This window comes from Paralichthys olivaceus, chromosome 19 (genome assembly GCF_024713975.1).
Source record: "Paralichthys olivaceus isolate ysfri-2021 chromosome 19, ASM2471397v2, whole genome shotgun sequence".
Taxonomy (NCBI): Eukaryota; Metazoa; Chordata; class Actinopteri; order Pleuronectiformes; family Paralichthyidae; genus Paralichthys; species Paralichthys olivaceus.
The window spans coordinates 8,827,139-8,844,974 of NC_091111.1; the positions used below are offsets into that span (position 1 = coordinate 8,827,139).

A 17,836-nucleotide genomic window follows, 5' to 3' on the forward strand; every position below is an offset into this window, starting at 1 on the left:
ATCTATTTAATGAGCACAGATAATCCTCTACTATTATATCAGATCCACCAGGAGTGGGGGGCGTTCTTGTACATTTGATCAGGTCTGATGTCGCTGAGATCATGTTTGTGTGCTTGCTCTGTTTCAGATGTGGTCCACACACGCTTTTGACAGGTCAGTATTTCAGAGGATTTTATTCAAAGCTCACTGGTTGTCAACACATGGTCTAAACTCAGAAACTACCTTTGGCTTCAATGACTTGCAGACAAAAATCCTGATCTAAATGTTTGCATCAGGCGGGACATTGTTGTGCCTCCCTTTCCTTACAGCCAGTGAAAAAACGTGTTCGTCCAAATATACACGTGTTTCAAGTTTGAAAGAGTAGCTAAGGGAATGAAAGGAAACACTTGGAAACAAACACCAACCAAAGATTTTGGTTTAAGATTTTGTATCCATTTCAAATCTATCTCTTGGACAGCAAAGACACACAACTTTCTCAGCTTTTGTGATGAATAAAGTTTGTAAAAATGTACTTTTCTGATCAAATGAATTCATCAATCATAAAGCAACTATAGAGAGTAACAAGTTGACCCAGTGGTGAACCAGCTGGTCACACATGACCTGTCAGACTGACCCTGCTGGCTGGATTAAAGTGTAAACAAACACCCAAATTGTACTTTTATACATAGAGGACATTTGAAAACAAAAAACCCTTCATTCCTTTCTTCAACATGTCTATTCCGCACGTTTCAGGGGACTGACCTGAAGTGAGATGAGCGATCCTCACTTGTTGACGTCTTCCCATTGGCTCTTTGATTGGTGGGGGGGCTAGGGTTCAGTCTGGCACATGTAAACATCCGTGTAGGGGGGCGGGGCTTCTGCAGAGGTCAAATGTGAGGCCCTGTGTCAGGTCAGACAGAAATACTTTGTTAGAAATACATGTTATGATGGATTTCAATACAAATACATGCAGTTCATAAGTCTTGGTGTCATGACATGTGAATCTCGGATATATCTTCGATCTATTTGTCATCTAGAAACATCTAACATATATAAATCTAACATGAATCTTATACATCAAACATAAATAGACCTAAGATGTATGTCAGATTAGATATAGATGTTAGATTTAGACGTAGAAAGCCTCGCTCCTGTTAAGGCCTGAGCTTCCTGTGACTGATCTGATGCAATGTCTCCACATGTTACTGCTGCTGAGGCCCTGAAACGCTCAGGGAAGTTGCATCAGCCAGAGCCAGTCTGAATTATACGCAAATCTGTTCAATGAGTGACGACGCAGGCGACCAATCAGAAAACACCTCATTATGATTGACGTTGTTTGAGCCAATCAGCTTAAATTGTCGGTGTGGATCTTGAGTCAGATTTAAACCAATAGAGTTACTAGTTTCACTGGGTACTCCGCCTAATTTGGCGCACAGAAATCTCATTGGATGAGGTGTGATGTGGGGAGAGCGTGGTTTAATCGTGATTGGCTGTAAACGATATCCGGGACTCGTCCGCCCGCCCTTCACTGTATAAATACAGTGAACGCAGCTACGCCATGTTGTGGAGGAAACATCTGGGAGAGGCAGCCGCACAGGAGCCAGACTCACGGTTAAAACCTAGAAACTGCGTCATCTCCAAAAAGTTTTTATTACTTTTGATCCTGAGTTTTTCCTCCACCCTCTCACCAGCCGGCGCAGAAGCTGGCTCCAGCGGTTTTCCAGCATTTCTCCCCCATCGATCAGAAGGCCAAAGCGGCTGCCATGGATTTCTAAGGCATAATGCGGCGCATCTAAGGCAATGGCAATGCATCATGCAAGGCAACACAACTCCATCTTCACAACTGCCAAGCAGTTGGGCTCGAGTACCGTCCGCGGTATCCCTGCGAGCCAGCCGGTCCCCCTGCTCCTGGACCGGAGGAAGCTAACGCTAGCAAGCTAGTCGGCCCGCGCTACAGCAGCGTCGAGTAAACGAAATATTCATCGATTCATCCCCGATCAGAACAATGAAGCCTCAAGACATCGTCGCCGGGAAGAGCAGCAGCAGCATCAGCAGCCTGTGGATCTTCGGGTACGGGTCACTGGTGTGGAAGCCCGACTTCAAGTTCAGGAGGAGCGAGGTCGGTTACATTCAAGGCTACAAGAGGCGTTTCTGGCATGGAGACAACTTCCACCGCGGGAACGACGAGTTGGTGAGATGCTTAAAGTTTTTATTTTATTACATTAAATGTGTTTAGCTGCTTCTTGTGAGCACAGACCGGAAACTAGGCGTTGTCCCTGACGTGACCCATTTCTCTTCCTCTCTCTGCAGCCCGGAAGAGTGGTGACGCTGATTGAAGACGATGACGTAAGTTGAATTCTTGCTTCCTATTGGTTCATGCTGTTTGAACCACAGTGGGCGTTTCCACCCTGAAGATTTCCCCTCCCCTCTCACATGACTAAACATGTTTCCTGTCTTGTTTCCACAGGAGTGCACATGGGGTGTGGCGTTCGAGGTCACAGGCTCCCAAGTCGAGGAGTCCCTGAAGTACCTCAATGTGCGTGAAACTGTCTGCGGTGGCTACGTCACCAAGATGGTGGATTTCTTCCCTCAGGGGGAGAACCAGCCGCCAGTCCAGGCGCTGGTGTACATCGCCACTTCCGAGAATGCCCTGTATCTGGGGCCGGCCAGTCCTGAGGAAATCGGCGCCCAGATCGCGGTGTGCAGGGGGAAGACGGGCCACAACCTGGAGTACATGCTCCGGTTGGCCCAGTTCATGAGGAGCAGCTGCCCAGATGTGGAGGACCACCACCTGTTCTCCATCGAGGCGGCGGCACTGGCAGTGGTGTCCTGTCTGATAGCAACCAGTAGTTCGTACCCTTTGTCTGAGTAGCTTAGAGTGGATAAACACAACAGAGGCATTTCATCAACATCCTAGCTAATCTCAAATTCTACATCTTGAAATTTCAGCCTCAAAATAACCACCCAGTGTACTTACATCCATTATACACTACTGACATGATATCAAAAGAACGCACATCATGTTCTTTTTTTTGACTTCATGTCCACATTGCACCTACTAATACACCTACAAAGATCACGATCACTGGCTTGTTTACTGTAAACATGTTTCAAAGTCACCTAACTGTCTTTATATATTTTTATTTTATTTTACTTGCACAAACCTGAGTCCGTCCAGTACATTCAGACAGAGCAGCACTTGAATGTGGTAGTTCATGAAATTCACCAAATGTCTGATGTACTGTGGTAAACACCTGCAAATGTCAAATAAAAAAAGTAAAAGGACCTCTTATTGTTTGTGGTTTTTGAGCTTTACAGTAACTCTGCTGTGAAGCTGGTGGGCTGGTCTTCAACATAAGTTAACTATCTTTATAAGCAATATTATTATCTAGCTTATGCTGATTAGTATTAAAAATATGATGGAATGTGTGGTTAACAGGTTTTGATCTTCAAGTGAAACTGCGTGTGAGTGGGGGGAGGGGGTTATTGTGAAGTTACTGGCAGTGGGTAGTTTTTACTTCCATATATGGAAATGCTAAGTAATCTGGCGAGCACATGGCCTGGACCACTAGCTTAAGAATCCTCTGACTCAGAAAAGGGAGGTCTGACAACAGATCAGTGTGCAACAGGATGACGACAAAGAAATGATTTGTCTAACTATAATTTCTAATGTGTATTTTTACATAAGTAGTGCTGACTATTTTCACCACTAACTCCAACTTCAAAGATAAAAATTCCCTCTTTATTTGAAGATATTCATACTTAAGTCAAAGAACAACACTGGAGATGTTTCTCAAAACATATTTTTGCAGGAATTTTACTCAGCAGCTTTTTTTCCATACACCTCACTAAACTCACTCTGTTTGAGCCGGACACCGCCCTGGGCTTAGCACACACTCAAACATACGTTGGACACTCCCAGACATTGGCAGGAGCGGCTTGTACCTTGGACATGAGTCAAGTCTGAAGAGTCTAGGTGCAGTGGCTTATATAACCACTGGACCGGGAACGAGCCCCAGACCCGGAAGTCCTGTGTTAATGTCAGAATGCACGGGGGGGGGGTGGGCAAGAACAAGCCGCTGAGGCTGCTCATCCAGATCCTGCACCGAGTCATGTGAACATAAACTGACCGGGTGTCTGCTACACTTCAGAATATTGATTTGAGACATTTTAATGTTTTTGCTAAAGGATCAGCTCACCCAAATCACATGAGCTCAGTCTGATTCCATCCCAGTACCATTGAGATGAATGGAGTTTGACATTTGCTGCTCAAAACACTTAAAATCTCAACATCAAAAACTTAATTACGTCTCTCTCACTGCGAACAGCTTTCAAAAGACTATTTCTTTTAAGAGACAGTAGTTCTAACACAAATCGCCCACACTGATGTCTGTAGATTATCCTCAGGGGCAGGGACATCTGAACAGCGAGACCACCACAAATACAAGACGAGATATGACCCTTGGGGACTTAAGTCTCATAAATGGAAGTTTTAGTTTTGAATCTTGTAGAGAACTGTGTGCAGGGGAAATTGCCGAAGATGACAAAATTGTCACTTTAAAAAGCCACAGTTGATTCAATGCTTCTGACATAGTCTCAACAGACTAAAGACAATTCATGCAGCAGCTAATGACTCAGGAGAAATAGAAGAAAGTAATATTGTCTGAAATATTTCCACTGAACAATCTTTATAAATCATTTTATATGACTTTAACTACAAACAGAGGGCTTCAGTTTCAAGCCAGATGTTGCAAAGACCTAGGTCTAAATCAAGCCTGAAGGACTCATGCCTCCATACACGGGGCACCAGTATTTAGAGAACTCTCCAGATTATACCTTTGACCTGTTCCAGGGTGCTTTTGTCCCTATTTTAGTCTTTAAACTCACATTTATTCATGTTCCCATTATTTTTTTTCATCAATTGATAACAGAGCTTATTACACTGCCTTGCTCCTGTCCTCAAACTGTATAAACTAGAATGGCACACAGTATAAAACCACATTTAAATTCCCTAGAGCCAGACTTTTGGATCTGCATCAAATTGCACACACTCATAAATAGCAGTTTCCTAAACAGGCCTATTTTTTTTATTAAGATCCATGAATCATTCCCAGAGAAATCAGTGAAAATGTGTAAAAACTGCCCTGTCTCGCAATGTTGAATAAAGTGTAAAACAAATTCTTGAATCTGAGTCCTGATCTGGATCTGCATGAAAATGTAATGGGTTCCCCCCTGAAGGATACTGCATACAAGCAAACAGTCCGACAAACAAACAAACAAACAAACAAACAGGTATGCATTATTTGCATCATGAAGATTGCCTAATCTCATAATGTTAGAGAAAGTGAAACAAATAATTCTGGATCCGCACCTAAATTTAATGAGTTCTTTCCAGACCCATACCACATCTTTCCACCAAGTTTGGTGCTAATCAGTCCTGTTGTTTTTGTGTAATTCTGTTCAAAAACCAACAAACAGGTGAAAACATAACCTCCTCAGCAGAGTTAATCAGCAAAACCAATCCAATAAAATCACAAGAAAATATTGATTTCAGCTGATTTAGCACTCCATTTATTTCCAGTTGGCTCCTCCTGTTAGTAAAATGGCAGATGCATTTCTTCATATGTACACATGACCTATAAAAATAGACAGGCGAATGAGGGACAAGCCAGAGGAAAAGTTGCTCTCATCATTATTTACATCAATATAGAACATCATATTTTAATCACACTATTAACACAAAAACAAACGATGGACAAACCTATAATATAACAGATGTAGTGCTCAACGTAGGACACTGATGCAAACCTTTCTTTTTTCTAAAACATCAATGACATCAAAGAGAACCACAGACGCCTCATCACAAACAAAGCAACTTCTGAAAAATAAAACATGGCTTCAGTACAATTTACACTGTTTACAGCTGAATATCCTCATTCACAATTATCATAAACTGCCCACTTAACAGAAATAACTTAAACATTAGAAAACCAAATAATCTGAGTGAATTCTTCAATTGACTGTTAGCAGCGTTGCTGTATCAACCAGAACAATTATTTTGGAATATCATTTTTTACATTATCCTTTCATTCATTTTCCTATCGGGCCAAAAATATATAACATCAATTCTTATTTCCATCTGCACTGGGATACGTTACGTTTTTTTCCCCAAAACGTTAAGACCTGTCATGTTGATTTGGGTACTTACATGTTTTCTTACAAAAATAAGAGCTTTAGTAGAAAAGCTGTTGTTTGGTGGAGGTTGGTCAGCTGTGGGCTCACATTACGCTCTATAAAATGCAGAATCATTCACCAGTTTGCACTGAGCATATCTACAGGACAATTAAATAACCTAATGTACATGTATGAGAGTCAATAACACCAAAAACAAAAAAAAGGAAACGGAAGACGTGGCTCAGTGCATTTGACAGAAACTCCGTTGCCTCACCATGCTGGCAAACACAAGGAATTCAAAGCCCTTTAAGCTACGCGTGTTGGTTCACGTCTCGTATCGTTACTGCTCGGCGGCAAATCGAAAGAGCTTCCTGTCAAGAATAGAAAAGTACAGTTTGTCTTCTCGAAAAAAAGCACTTGGAAATACTGTTGTCATGATGCAAACAAAATTACTCAAGGCAGATTTTCGTCCACTGACCTGGACACATTAAAAATGAACCTGACACAAGACACAAGGAGGGTGGTGGGGACTGTACCTTCAAATGACTGAGAGTGTGTGTGTGTGTGTGTGTGTGTTTGTGTGTGTAGAGTGTTGTTGAGCCAGCAAACACAGCATGGTCCTCCAGGTAGTGAGCCTCAGTTACTATAAACACTGTACTCCCTATTTTCATCTTAAATGTAGGTTGTCTGTACGGATCACAGTGAGAGAAGGTCAGTTATCTCTGTGTGGTTATGTGTGTGTGTGTTCTATGTTCCATAGTGAGACACTTGCAAGAGTTTGTGTGTGAGTGCATCATCGCGCCCCAGGACCACCGGGACCCTTGCCCTTCCTGACTGCACCGTGACTGCTGTGGTGGCTTTGGGCCAACTGTTTGTGGGGGCTCAGGCCGGTGGACGTGCCTCCTTTGGCCTGGGGGGACGAGCTCCTGCTGGGGTTGAAGGCCGGGCTGGTACCAGACCGGCCCAGAGAAGGCTGCAGGGGACTGGACACAGCGAGGCCTGCTGGAAGGGAGGGAAATGTCTATGTCAACTTTTTTTATATAGCACATTTAAAACAACTTGGTTGACCAAAGTGCTTCACAAAGTGAAAGGCACAAAAAGATGATAGCAACACGCAAACATCAAAATACCAACAGTAGAAATAAAATCAGATAAATAAAATCAAAATAAAAGTCATGGAGCACAGTTACCTCATGAAAGACACTCGACAATTTCTCTAGAATTTTCACATTGAAAGCAATTTTTATTCTGAAAAACATGAGGAAGTGTTGATTCTAGTTAAAGGCGCCTTATAGGGGCATAAGGATTATGAAACTGACACCAAAAGTGCAATATAAATGTCAAAAATACAAAACTCATTAATTTCCCTATTAACACTAAAACACATTTATATATGTTAAAGTCTTAATACACCTATTTTGGTCCAATCATGATCGAGTGATCATGCCTGCAGTTAATGTTTGGCCAGTTTAATTAGCTCAAGTCAGCTGTGTGGGAACATTTTGGTTATCCCCACCTTACCCGACCTCTATGTGAATAAATCCAACACAATATTCACAAACCTCCAGAAACACTGTAGCCGTAAGCAGCATAAGCAGCAGCTGATGCAGCTGCCGCACCAGCGATTGCTCCTGCCATAGCTGCCGCGCTGCCCGCTGTCGATTTGCGCCCACGTCCTTTTCCTCCTGACTTGGTCCCGCCTCCCGATCCTTTGGGCCGTCCCCGACTCCGCCCAGATCGGCCTCTGCCAGGACTGATGGCATCTGAGGCTGAAACACCTAAAGACGGAAGGAAAGCACATTAAATTACAAATGGATCAGCCGTTTCCAGAGCCCCCTCTCAGCTTGGGGTCCCAGGCAATTCCCTACATTGCTGACCCTGTTCCTACATCCCTGGGTATGACAGGGGGGCTGTGACCTCACAACCAAGTTTGAACCGTCACCCTCATGTTTAGCTAACATTGGCTTGAATAACTCGGGCCTCAGCATAGCATCAAATCTGCGTGGACTGGGGAATAAAGTTTTCAGCACTGTGTCATCTGATTATGTAACTGCTGCGTTGTTTTCACACCCACTCTGCCAGGAGAGACAGAGAAGATGTAGCCGGGAGGAGAGGACGAGAAGTCGAGGGAGAGCAGCAGCATCAGTATCTTATCTTGTGGAAAGAGTGGAGGAATGTTGCAGATGGAGAATGGCTGCAACACAGGTCTAGAGCCTACTCATGTTGAACTGAGGGTAGACTGGACGCTACAGTGAATACAGCGCCTCTTCAGGAACAAAGTGGTAAAACAAGACAGGCCAGGGCTCGCTGGTTAGCATTCTAACCTCAATAGATATATCACAAAAACAGAGACACGGATGTCTTTCAGATAACATCCAAACCTATTATCTTGGTTAATTTTAAATGTTTTAACTTAGACAGTGCCCCTTTAATTATCTGAATACATTTTGAGAAATTAATCCATTTACAGTCAGACTAGACAGAAACAGAGTGAGACCGGATGATGTTCTGTCTGTCTCAGCCTTACCCCAGTCCTTCAAAGACACCGCGGTAATTTTACTGTAATACAGAAGAATTATTACACGTTTAACTATTACTTATCATTACCACAAGTGCAGGCTCCAGCAAAAACAAGAGCCATACTCTCATTTTCCATACTGTTTGCACAACTGGAGCCAGCGTCTGCCTAATCCTCCAGCACTCTCTCCCCTGTCTCTGACTCCTTACGTCTCTCCACTCGTCTGCATGTTCCACTCCACACGCTACCGTAAAAAGAAACCCCTCTATGGGGGGGGGGGGTCCACCCTATCGCTTACACACAGCAAAGATGGAAAAAACCATGCACAAATCCTTAACTCTTCGTCTTGCCCTCCCTCCAGAGCCCTTAATCTCACTCTTCCTCCCTTTTCACGTTGTTGTCCAAGTTCACCGATCGCTCCCTAATTCTAACCGTCATGCCGTTTTGCAAACCTTTCATTACGACATTATCGGCATCTCTGAAAGCACCAACTTTCTCCCAGCTCATTGGGTCTGGTTAGTAAGGGCCATCAATAATCCTACTGGCAGCAAAACATGGGTTTCGGTGAGGCAGCATGTATTTAGGAGGGATTAGCTTATTGCAAAGCGTCCAATATACAGATATAGAGACAGAAAAAAACCCTATACGTTCAACATTTATCTGGATAACATGGTACAGATACAACAACAATAACACCCTCATAAATCCAAATAATCAGCAGCATAATGCAGATGAGGTAAGAGACTATTTGTCTCAGTGGACAGGAGCCTTTTAAACCACTTTAGTCAACCAAGTTGTTTTAAATCTACTATATAAATACAGTTGACATTGACATATTAAAACACAGTTCCTGATAGTGAGGAGAACATAACAAGTCAGACTTCTGCAGTAATGACCTTCTTGTAAGTCGCTCTGATCTGCTCCTCCACCCTCATTCTAACATGATAACACTATCTCATTGATAACACACACGTTATGTTCTGTTTGGCAAAGTTGGAGCTTGTAGAATTAAGGGCAGCTGAAGAGATTAAATGTACCGAGATTATCTTTATTTAAACCATCAAATATGACCATGTGGACAGTATGGGTTATACTACATGTGATGGGGTATAGAAATGTCCCAAAGTCCACGTGACTTTGGGTTTGTTGATATTTAGTGACTAATTTGTGTGGATTCAATGGTGGAAGAACTTTATTCAAGTCAAAGTATAAATACCACAGTGTCTATATCAGGCAATACCACAGCAACAGTTGCAGCAACATCATTTAAAGCATAGAGTTGCAAAAACTGAAAAGTGCAAATTTGTCAAAGGTTAGTCCGATTAATTTGTTCTTTCACCATTCATGTTGTCCGAGACTGATCCAGACACGGAGGCGGGGGAGTTGGTGGCGCGCGACTGCGGCGCAGAAGACACCGGGTCGTCCACGATGACCAGCATGTCGCTGCTGCTCTCGTCCGCATCGGCGTCCGGCGGCAAAGAGCCAGGCTGGAGCTCGCTGCTCAGGGAGATCTGGCCGTGCACAGGAGCACACACAGACACACACACAGGCTAGGGGTCAGCACCGAAAGGAACGCAGGAAATCAGGCCGGTACAGTAAAGGGAGAAGAATGGAGGAACATTGCAAGGAACAAAAAGGAGAAGGAAGGAGAAGGAAAGATGGAATATTCAGGATAAATAAAGTCAGGGAAAGAAGGAAGAAAAAAGGAAAGCAAGAGTGATAGGAGAGTAGAACGAAAGAAAGAAACAACATGTGGAAGGAAAGGAATCAATAACAGATATAAAGAGGAGGGAGGATGAGAAAAAGAAGGAGGGGTGAGAGAAATTAAAAGCACGAAATTAAGAATAAGAGAGAGTTTGTGGATAAATGTTAAATCAGCCACTAACAATCCCCTGTAACATAAATCACAGTCATACACAGTGTTCCCTCCTTAGCCGATGCCCTCACCTCACTGAAGGGACTGGGCATGGCGGAGTCCATCTCCACGCTGATGAAGGAGTCGTCTCCGTCTGCAGAGAGGTTGGAGTTGTCAGCCGAGGGTGCGTGGGAGATGACAAGGTTCATCTCCTTCTTCCTCTTGATCTCCGACTCCTCGTTCTTCTTCTGCAGGTTAGAATCAGACAGGAGCAGAAGAGAGCGAGAGGATTGTTAGTTTATTACTGTCAACATTTTTCCTTTTCCGTTTCCTTCTCGGAGACTTATCTCAAATCCTCTCGTCTTCTCTGCAAAGCTTGTATCGAGTGTTCAGTTGCTTGGCCTGTCCGTCTGTCCAACACTTGTGCAAAGAAAACTCAGCGACCACGGGGCAGATTGCTGTGTAATCTGGTACGGATACCGTCCCCAGAGGAGGATCTCTAATGACTTCGTCGACCTCCTGACCTCACATCAAGTACTAATTTGGCCCATGACAAGGAATCTCAAATGAACACGTGGATTTTCTATAAATGTTCTTGTGGATGACTGTGAGACCCAGAGAATAAATGTTCATGTTTTTGGTGACAGCTCCTCATCTTTCCATTGGGCCAAACTTCGACAATAAAAACTAAGAGTCAGATTGCAAGTTTTTAAAGAAACTTTTTTGGTAAGCGATGGAAAGAAGGTTGCTTTTGATCATCCCCTTTCATTCTCACCAATTTAGTTTCTTCTTTTTTAATCACAACATTCTTCCTCACGCTCACGCACGTACCTTCTCAGCGTACTTCTCCCTCTTCCTCTTGCGCTCCTTCACCTTGCTGCACTCCTCCTGCTGCCTCTTCTCCTCCTGTCTCTGCCGCACTGCAGGATGTGAGACACAACATATTCTTTGAGTTTCTTCCTTCCTCTGTATGATTTGGCTTTTGTGCTAAAACATTTGATGTGTTATGTAAGCTTGTGTGCTTCAAAAACTCACATTTCTTCTCCAGCTCATCGTCGTCCAGCAGCAGGCTCACCACCTCTTTGGGTTTGAGTGTGTCTGGTTTAAAGTTTCCTCCAGAGATCACCACCCTTTGGATCTTATCACACAAGAACAAACATCCTTAATGAGATTGCATCATGATGTTCACTGTTTAAACACTCTCTCTATCACTTCTTTGGGTTGTGTATGTTTTGTTTGAGTGGAATAGAGCCTTTTTAAAACCCTCAAATTCAAACTGCTGTCTTAATTTTTGTGTTGCGTTTGTTTGCATTTCAGACCTCGCTCTTCTCCTTGGCTCTCTGCAGGATCCGCTCCTCAATGGTGCCCTGACAGATGAGGCGGTAGACGGTCACCTGCTTGGTCTGACCCAGCCTGTGAGCCCTGTCCATGGCCTGTTGGTCCACTGTGGGGTTCCAGTCACTGTCGTAGAAGATAACCTGGAGGAAAAAAATGCATAAATTCAATAAAATAAATTTTTCCACGTGGTTCGATTGGATTATTGTGATGATGTGAGGGAGCCACTCCCCTCTTTGTGACCTCTGAGCCTAATTACAGCGACGTGTTATCCCCTGTGAACTGTCCTTTAACAAGACAGATGTCCCGTGTTAACAATCACTTCAAACTCATTGTCAGGAAAGCTAATCCCACTTGATCAGGGCTATAGGGACACAAAGGGACATTATGCTGAGAGATGCTGATGAGCGCAGAGATCATCATTTATGCATGCATGTTCACCCCGCCCCCTCAGTGCACACACATCCGCACTATATCATCATCACTTCAACATGTTATTACCTCCGCCAGTTTCACCCCTGTCCATTTGTTTTGTGTTTGGTTTATTTGTGAATTAGCAGGAGTACACAAAAAGAACCGAACGGATTACAACTTGGTGAAAGGATGTGGTATGAACCCATCCAATCTGGTGAGGAATCCAGATCAGAGGGCAGATTAAGGAATTTCTCTTCATTTTCCTTAACATTGTAATTTTAGTGGCAAAGCATGTGCTTCATTGATTGCCATTCTAATTAATACTGAATCATTGTTCTTCATGAAATACTCTCTTTTCTGTCTCTGTTCCTTACGAGAAAAATACTTATGTTGTTATTTAACTTGGTGAAGTGATTTTTCTCGAGTGTGTCAGTGACTCACGGTGTCAGCGGCAGTCAAGTTGATTCCGAGCCCTCCGGCCCTCGTACTCAGGAGAAACACAAAGATATCCGTCCTGCGGGGAGGTGGTGGGGGGAGGGGTGGAGGAGAGAAACAAAGAGGGAGGGAGGGAAAGGAAGAGACAACCATAACTCAAAAGGATATCGTTTCCAAGTGGAGTAAGAAAACAAATACCCATAAATAATGGCATTGAATGAAGTTATAATGCAAGTTAAGAGCAGTTCGTGGGCATGACATCCTATTAAAACTTATTGGAGAAGAGTGACATGTGAAATGGAACATGCATTTGATACCAGCAGCAGAGGTCTGCATCTACACCCTCTACAATTTAATAACACAAATGCCTCAGAGCTGCATGCTAATGTAAAACAGAACCTGTGGGATCGATAGAAAATCCAAACGCACACATGTAAGATTAAACTGTTCTCTAATTGCTGCAATATTTGAAAAGGGAGATTAACAGATAGTTGGTAAAAGAGGGGGTTTGGTTTCTCACACACACACACACACACACAGTCGATTGTATCTACCCACCGACTCTGGAAGTCAGCCACCATGTCTCTGCGCTCAGAAATCTTGGAGGATCCATCAAGGCGCATGTAGGTGTGCTTTCGATAAACCATGTACTCCTGGAGAGGAAAGACAAAACAATTAGGAAAAACCGATGAGACAGTTTCACAGTGTTGCCCTTTCTCATGTGTCCACTGTTCGCCAGAACTAGAATCAAGCACAGTCCTAGCTCAGAGGATTTTCTCCAAAAAGTTAATATGGAAGAATGTTTGCAATAACAAAGTTGTCACATCCAATCAGTGTGACTATTTACTGATGCTGCAGATGTTTGTTTTCAACCTTTTATACTTTCACCCTGCAAAGAATTCATGATTAAAGCTTTTGAATTCAAGGATTTGCATAACGGAACCTTCCTGGATCATCTCTACCAATGATTTAGAAATGACAAACCAAAGAGTTGTCGTCCAAACTTGAGGAAACAGGATTCTCAAGTGCTTTCTGCTCGGGGAAAATAGTCACGAGCAACTATATTGCGAATTTAATAAGTTCTCAAATATGCAATTCTAATCAAGTCACTCTCTGAGGAGCAGATAAATCCTGCAGTTCTACTTCTTAAGTTCCATGGGTTGAGAAATATGAATCTTTATTGAAAGTTCCATCCTGCAACAGGATTTGTGTCCAAAATATAAAAATCCCACATTTCATATGCATATTTACTGGAGCTGAAACCTCACTACCAGCCCACAGAGACACTGAGAAATGCAGAAACTGATATTTTACCCCCCCCCCCTGCTAAGCTGTGTTGTGTGTGAGTATTTGTGTGTGGGTGTTGGGTCTAATGGAAGGAGGCTCTCCAGTGCAGGGGGTCAGAGCAGCAGCAGTGATGAGGTGCCACGTTGATCTCTCTTTAACCGCTGCTCTGAACCTCCGACCTCCTGCCCGAAACATGTCAGTGCCCTTTGACCGATGAGCCAGTCACAATTACTGCCGCACATCACGACGCACCTCACACAATCATTACCGATGATATCAATGATTCCAGCGACCTCCTCAAGCCGGGGCCCGCCCTCCTCTGCACGTGTGTCTGGCTCCGCTCCCGCTAGCCCATCTGCTCCGAGTGAACGCTACATTAGGGACCATTAGCCGCAGAGCTCGCCAAAATGCTGCTAACCTTGTTGAATCAGGTTTTGATATCTCGCCAGCAGGATGTTGCTCTTACAAAAAAGCCTTACTCAGCCTTCCTAATCTACATCCAAGTCATCAGAATCAAAGTTTTCAAGATCTCCCCTGTCATGCTTTAAATCTTGTTACAGCTTTGTGTCACTTCTGCTATGCACTGAAATCTATACCGCAGCAGCTGGCTAGTTTCTCTCATATGATGTTGGAGTTTGTGTTAATCACATGTGACGCTGCTGTTCTGCGGTTTGTAATGCTTTGCAAGTGTTTTAAATCAAGATGTGGGTCCACGTTAACCTTTAAAAGGCCAAAATGTTCATCTTGTTCAACTAACTGTCAGCAGCCTATTATAATCCTATTAGCAGAAAAAAACTATATGGGTGTGATATTTGACAAGCGAGCTGACGTGATGTATGTGAGGAGAAAGACTTGGGAAAACAGAAATGTCCCGTTTTGGTCTCTGCATTTTGACTTTAGGTCTTTGTGGTGTGAGCTGTAATGTGCATGAAAACCACCTCTGAGCACAAACAATGAGTGGCAGCCAGGTTGAGCGCAACTTCCCACACAATAATGAGTCCCACAAGTCTCAGAACTGTGTGGTCACATTGTGTATTGATTGTAGTTATTAGGTTGGGAACACATTGTGCATGGCCACAGTCTGTTCCTCTCCTCATAACTGCAATAACAATTGAAAGAAAAGAACATCAAGGGGTTGCTCTATAAATAAATGGCTCAACAGTGCAACAAACTGCAAGAGCGTATTCAACAAGCCAGATCTCTGAATTAACTATCGGTGCCAGGTCTGATATATTGTTTTTCAGGAGATAGATGCCAATACTTTAAATCTTTTATATATAGTAATTGTTCCTAAAATGTCATTACCATAACCCTTATGACAGAAAATTGTAATTGAGACTTAAATAAATATAAAAAGTAAAACACAAATATAGAGAACTTGAATTAAGTTAAATATATATTTTTTCATGTAAACATAAACACACCTCTTTTGTGCCTTGTTCATTCTAAGTATTATAAATAGTATGATGCTACATTGGTTTTAGAAAGTGCAGATAGGTGAACAAGCCCATAGTGGCTGGGTTTCTGCCAGGTTCACACTGTTCTTGAATTTATAATATAGAGAAAGGACTTTATGATAACACATGAATTAAATATAATACCTGTTTCACTATCATTCTCACCGAATTATGAAGGAAACCTGTATCTATACCTAATCGTATTTATCACTAAATCACATTTTCTGTCTTTTTCAGCCTAACACTAATTACTAATCAGATAATTAATTGCATCAATTTGTCCAGATCCTGGATAAGCAGCAGAATGGACTGATTGATTAGCCAATTTAAAAATAGAGAGAGCTGCCAAAATTAGTTAATTGATTGATTAGTTCATTGTTCTTCAAGGTCAAGTATCAAACTTGTTATGCCTTTATAAACAAAAAGATTTGCTGCTTTTTCCTTTGGCCAAATAAAAGTAAATAAACAGAAAGTAACTAAAGGAAGAAAAAACTGAATGTGACAGAATTTTGAAACTGAATGTGTGTTGTACTCTTTGAAAACTGCACAGTTCAGAATATTGTGTGTCTCAAGGTTGACAGCCGCAAAAAACAAAACTCAATCACCCATGAACCCAATAACATGGCTTTTCATTTATACAATTTGGTTTAAACCCACAACAGAGCAGATATATATAGTAAAATAATCCAAATGTATCACAAAATAATCAGACTTAAATCTATGCTCTGAATTACATAATGAGACACTGTATCCCACTTTGTTAGTTGATTATGAAAAACAGATCCATTCAATCAGAGCTGTAATCTAAGCTACAGATTCATAGTACAGTTAAGTGCTGCCTATGCAGCCAGACACACAACTCAAGCGAGAGGGCAGTGACTTGGCGGTCCTGCTCGACTGCTGCCAGAGAAAGCCAGCTATGTTATTTTTCCTCCAGGCCACCCGGATCTCGATGATCCATCACCCTACGACGTGATGTCACCAGAGGAACGGGCAGCCGACCGGCGACGAAAACAATGACGCTAATGACAGAGATTAGCATCAACCTCTCCTTTGCTCGTTCTCTTAGTCTTGTGTTTGAGGAAATCAACTCCATCTGCAGAATTTTTATCCCCCACGACCAGTGAGCGAGATAATATGTTGGAGGACAACTGAAACCAGATTGGACGAAATACAGTGTATGATTTCATTTGTGGGTGTATTTAACCCATTAGAGGAGGCGACGCTGTCACAGCCCCATTTACTGTATGAGGTCACCCATAAACATGGCGCTGCAGTTTGCCCCATTAGAACAGGAAATCATAGCTTGGAGGGACGGCTGAAGGTGGAAGTTAGACGAACACCAACACAGAAAGCCCGGCCTGCTTTTTCTTCCTGAGCATTCTCAGCATCTCTGTTTTCATTTGGCCTCAAAACACAAGGCATTCCCACTGATTCCCAGACACACAGGAAGACGATCCTTAACCACCTGGGCTGGGTCCATCTGCCATCAGAAGATTTGGCTGTGAAAACACAGTACAGTGCTGCACCACTGTGTGTGTGTGTGTGTTTGAATGAGGGAGGAATTCCCAATGACATCATGCCAGAGGCCTGTTGGCTCCATAGAGATGTTTGCAACAAATATGGAAGCAACAATAGAGCACAGCACCAAGGCTGTCGCCACGCTCTTTTCCTGACGGAAACGATGATGTAGATTTTATTTTAAATTGAGTCCAAGCTTTAATCAGATGAAAGCAAAACAGAGAAGGTGTCTATGAGTGTGGTGGAGTGGTTTTCACCAACGTGAATTTAGTAGCTCTTGTTGATAAAATACCTTAATTGCATCACAGCCTCTTTGAGCTTCCATCACTTACCTGAGTAGATAAAAGTAACAAGTGTCGTAACAAGAAATAAAAATATTTTCTATAAATCTTTATTTTGTTTTCATCTTTCGTCCCCTCATCTACCTTTGTCTTGAGTTTGCTGCCTTATTTGCGTCCCCTCAAGGCCCTTGCCACTCCCATCTCCCCCCTCTCCTCACCCCTTCCAGCCATCCCTCCCATCTGGCTGCCTTCCCTGCAGATATGAGCCTACTAATTTGCCCTGAACTGTTAATTAGCCGTCTAATGAGAACACTGACGAGGGACAGGCAGGCTGATTAGAGGAGCTCAATAGCTCGCCAGTTCAAGAGGATGAGTTAAACAACTTGCTTGGCGGATAATATGCAAACGACACATTCAAATGTGTCGATGAGGCATTTTTATCGATTTATTTATTTCTCAATTTTTGATGGTTGCTATGTGTATGGGGACACTATCGATTTGATTTTTCCTCTTCAATAATATAAAACATGTACAAATTATACCGAGATCAAGACCAATGAAGAGTTTGGTTTCCTACAGT

The 17,836-nt window shown here is 42.8% G+C and overlaps 3 protein-coding genes across 7 annotated transcripts in view; 1 reads left to right on the plus strand and 2 right to left on the minus strand.

Moving 5' to 3' along the window:
• Nucleotides 1-855, minus strand: part of syndig1l (synapse differentiation inducing 1-like) — a 247,360-nt gene extending 246,505 nt beyond the window's left edge. Inside the window, exon 1 of the mRNA XM_069515547.1 lies at nucleotides 742-855. The gene's annotated coding sequence lies outside the window, so the exon portion shown is untranslated. The remainder of the gene's footprint in view (nucleotides 1-741) is intronic.
• A 629-nt stretch (nucleotides 856-1,484) lies between these two features.
• chac1 (ChaC, cation transport regulator homolog 1 (E. coli)) lies at nucleotides 1,485-3,264 on the plus strand. The gene is made up of 3 exons (XM_020109439.2): nucleotides 1,485-2,170; nucleotides 2,290-2,325; nucleotides 2,447-3,264. The coding sequence occupies exons 1-3, from the start codon at nucleotides 1,985-1,987 to the stop codon at nucleotides 2,849-2,851; spliced, it is 627 nt and encodes a 208-aa protein (XP_019964998.1). The 5' UTR covers nucleotides 1,485-1,984; the 3' UTR covers nucleotides 2,852-3,264.
• A 2,259-nt stretch (nucleotides 3,265-5,523) lies between these two features.
• The window catches only part of ino80 (INO80 complex ATPase subunit), a 36,790-nt gene continuing 24,477 nt past the window's right edge, over nucleotides 5,524-17,836 (minus strand). For 3 of the 5 annotated variants that reach the window (XM_069515540.1, XM_069515542.1, XM_069515541.1), the window contains exons 29-37: nucleotides 13,269-13,363; nucleotides 12,717-12,789; nucleotides 11,846-12,004; nucleotides 11,562-11,664; nucleotides 11,358-11,446; nucleotides 10,619-10,774; nucleotides 10,011-10,221; nucleotides 7,716-7,931; nucleotides 5,524-7,155 (exon numbers count right to left, since the gene is read on the minus strand). In XM_069515540.1, the coding sequence (XP_069371641.1) occupies nucleotides 6,947-7,155; nucleotides 7,716-7,931; nucleotides 10,011-10,221; nucleotides 10,619-10,774; nucleotides 11,358-11,446; nucleotides 11,562-11,664; nucleotides 11,846-12,004; nucleotides 12,717-12,789; nucleotides 13,269-13,363 (1,311 nt within the window). In that variant the 3' untranslated portion in view covers nucleotides 5,524-6,946. The remainder of the gene's footprint in view (nucleotides 7,156-7,715; nucleotides 7,932-10,010; nucleotides 10,222-10,618; nucleotides 10,775-11,357; nucleotides 11,447-11,561; nucleotides 11,665-11,845; nucleotides 12,005-12,716; nucleotides 12,790-13,268; nucleotides 13,364-17,836) is intronic. The other 2 variants (XM_069515544.1, XM_069515545.1) reach the window with 1 other exon arrangement.

Excerpts from the sequence above, each read along its gene's own strand:
- chac1 (XM_020109439.2), top strand. The coding sequence starts at position 1,985 with ATGAAGCCTCAAGACATCGTCGCCGGGAAGAGCAGCAGCAGCATCAGC. Across the intron at positions 2,171-2,289 it reads ACCGCGGGAACGACGAGTTG|CCCGGAAGAGTGGTGACGCT; the intron begins GTGAGATGCTTA and ends CTCTCTCTGCAG. Across the intron at positions 2,326-2,446 it reads CGCTGATTGAAGACGATGAC|GAGTGCACATGGGGTGTGGC; the intron begins GTAAGTTGAATT and ends TTGTTTCCACAG.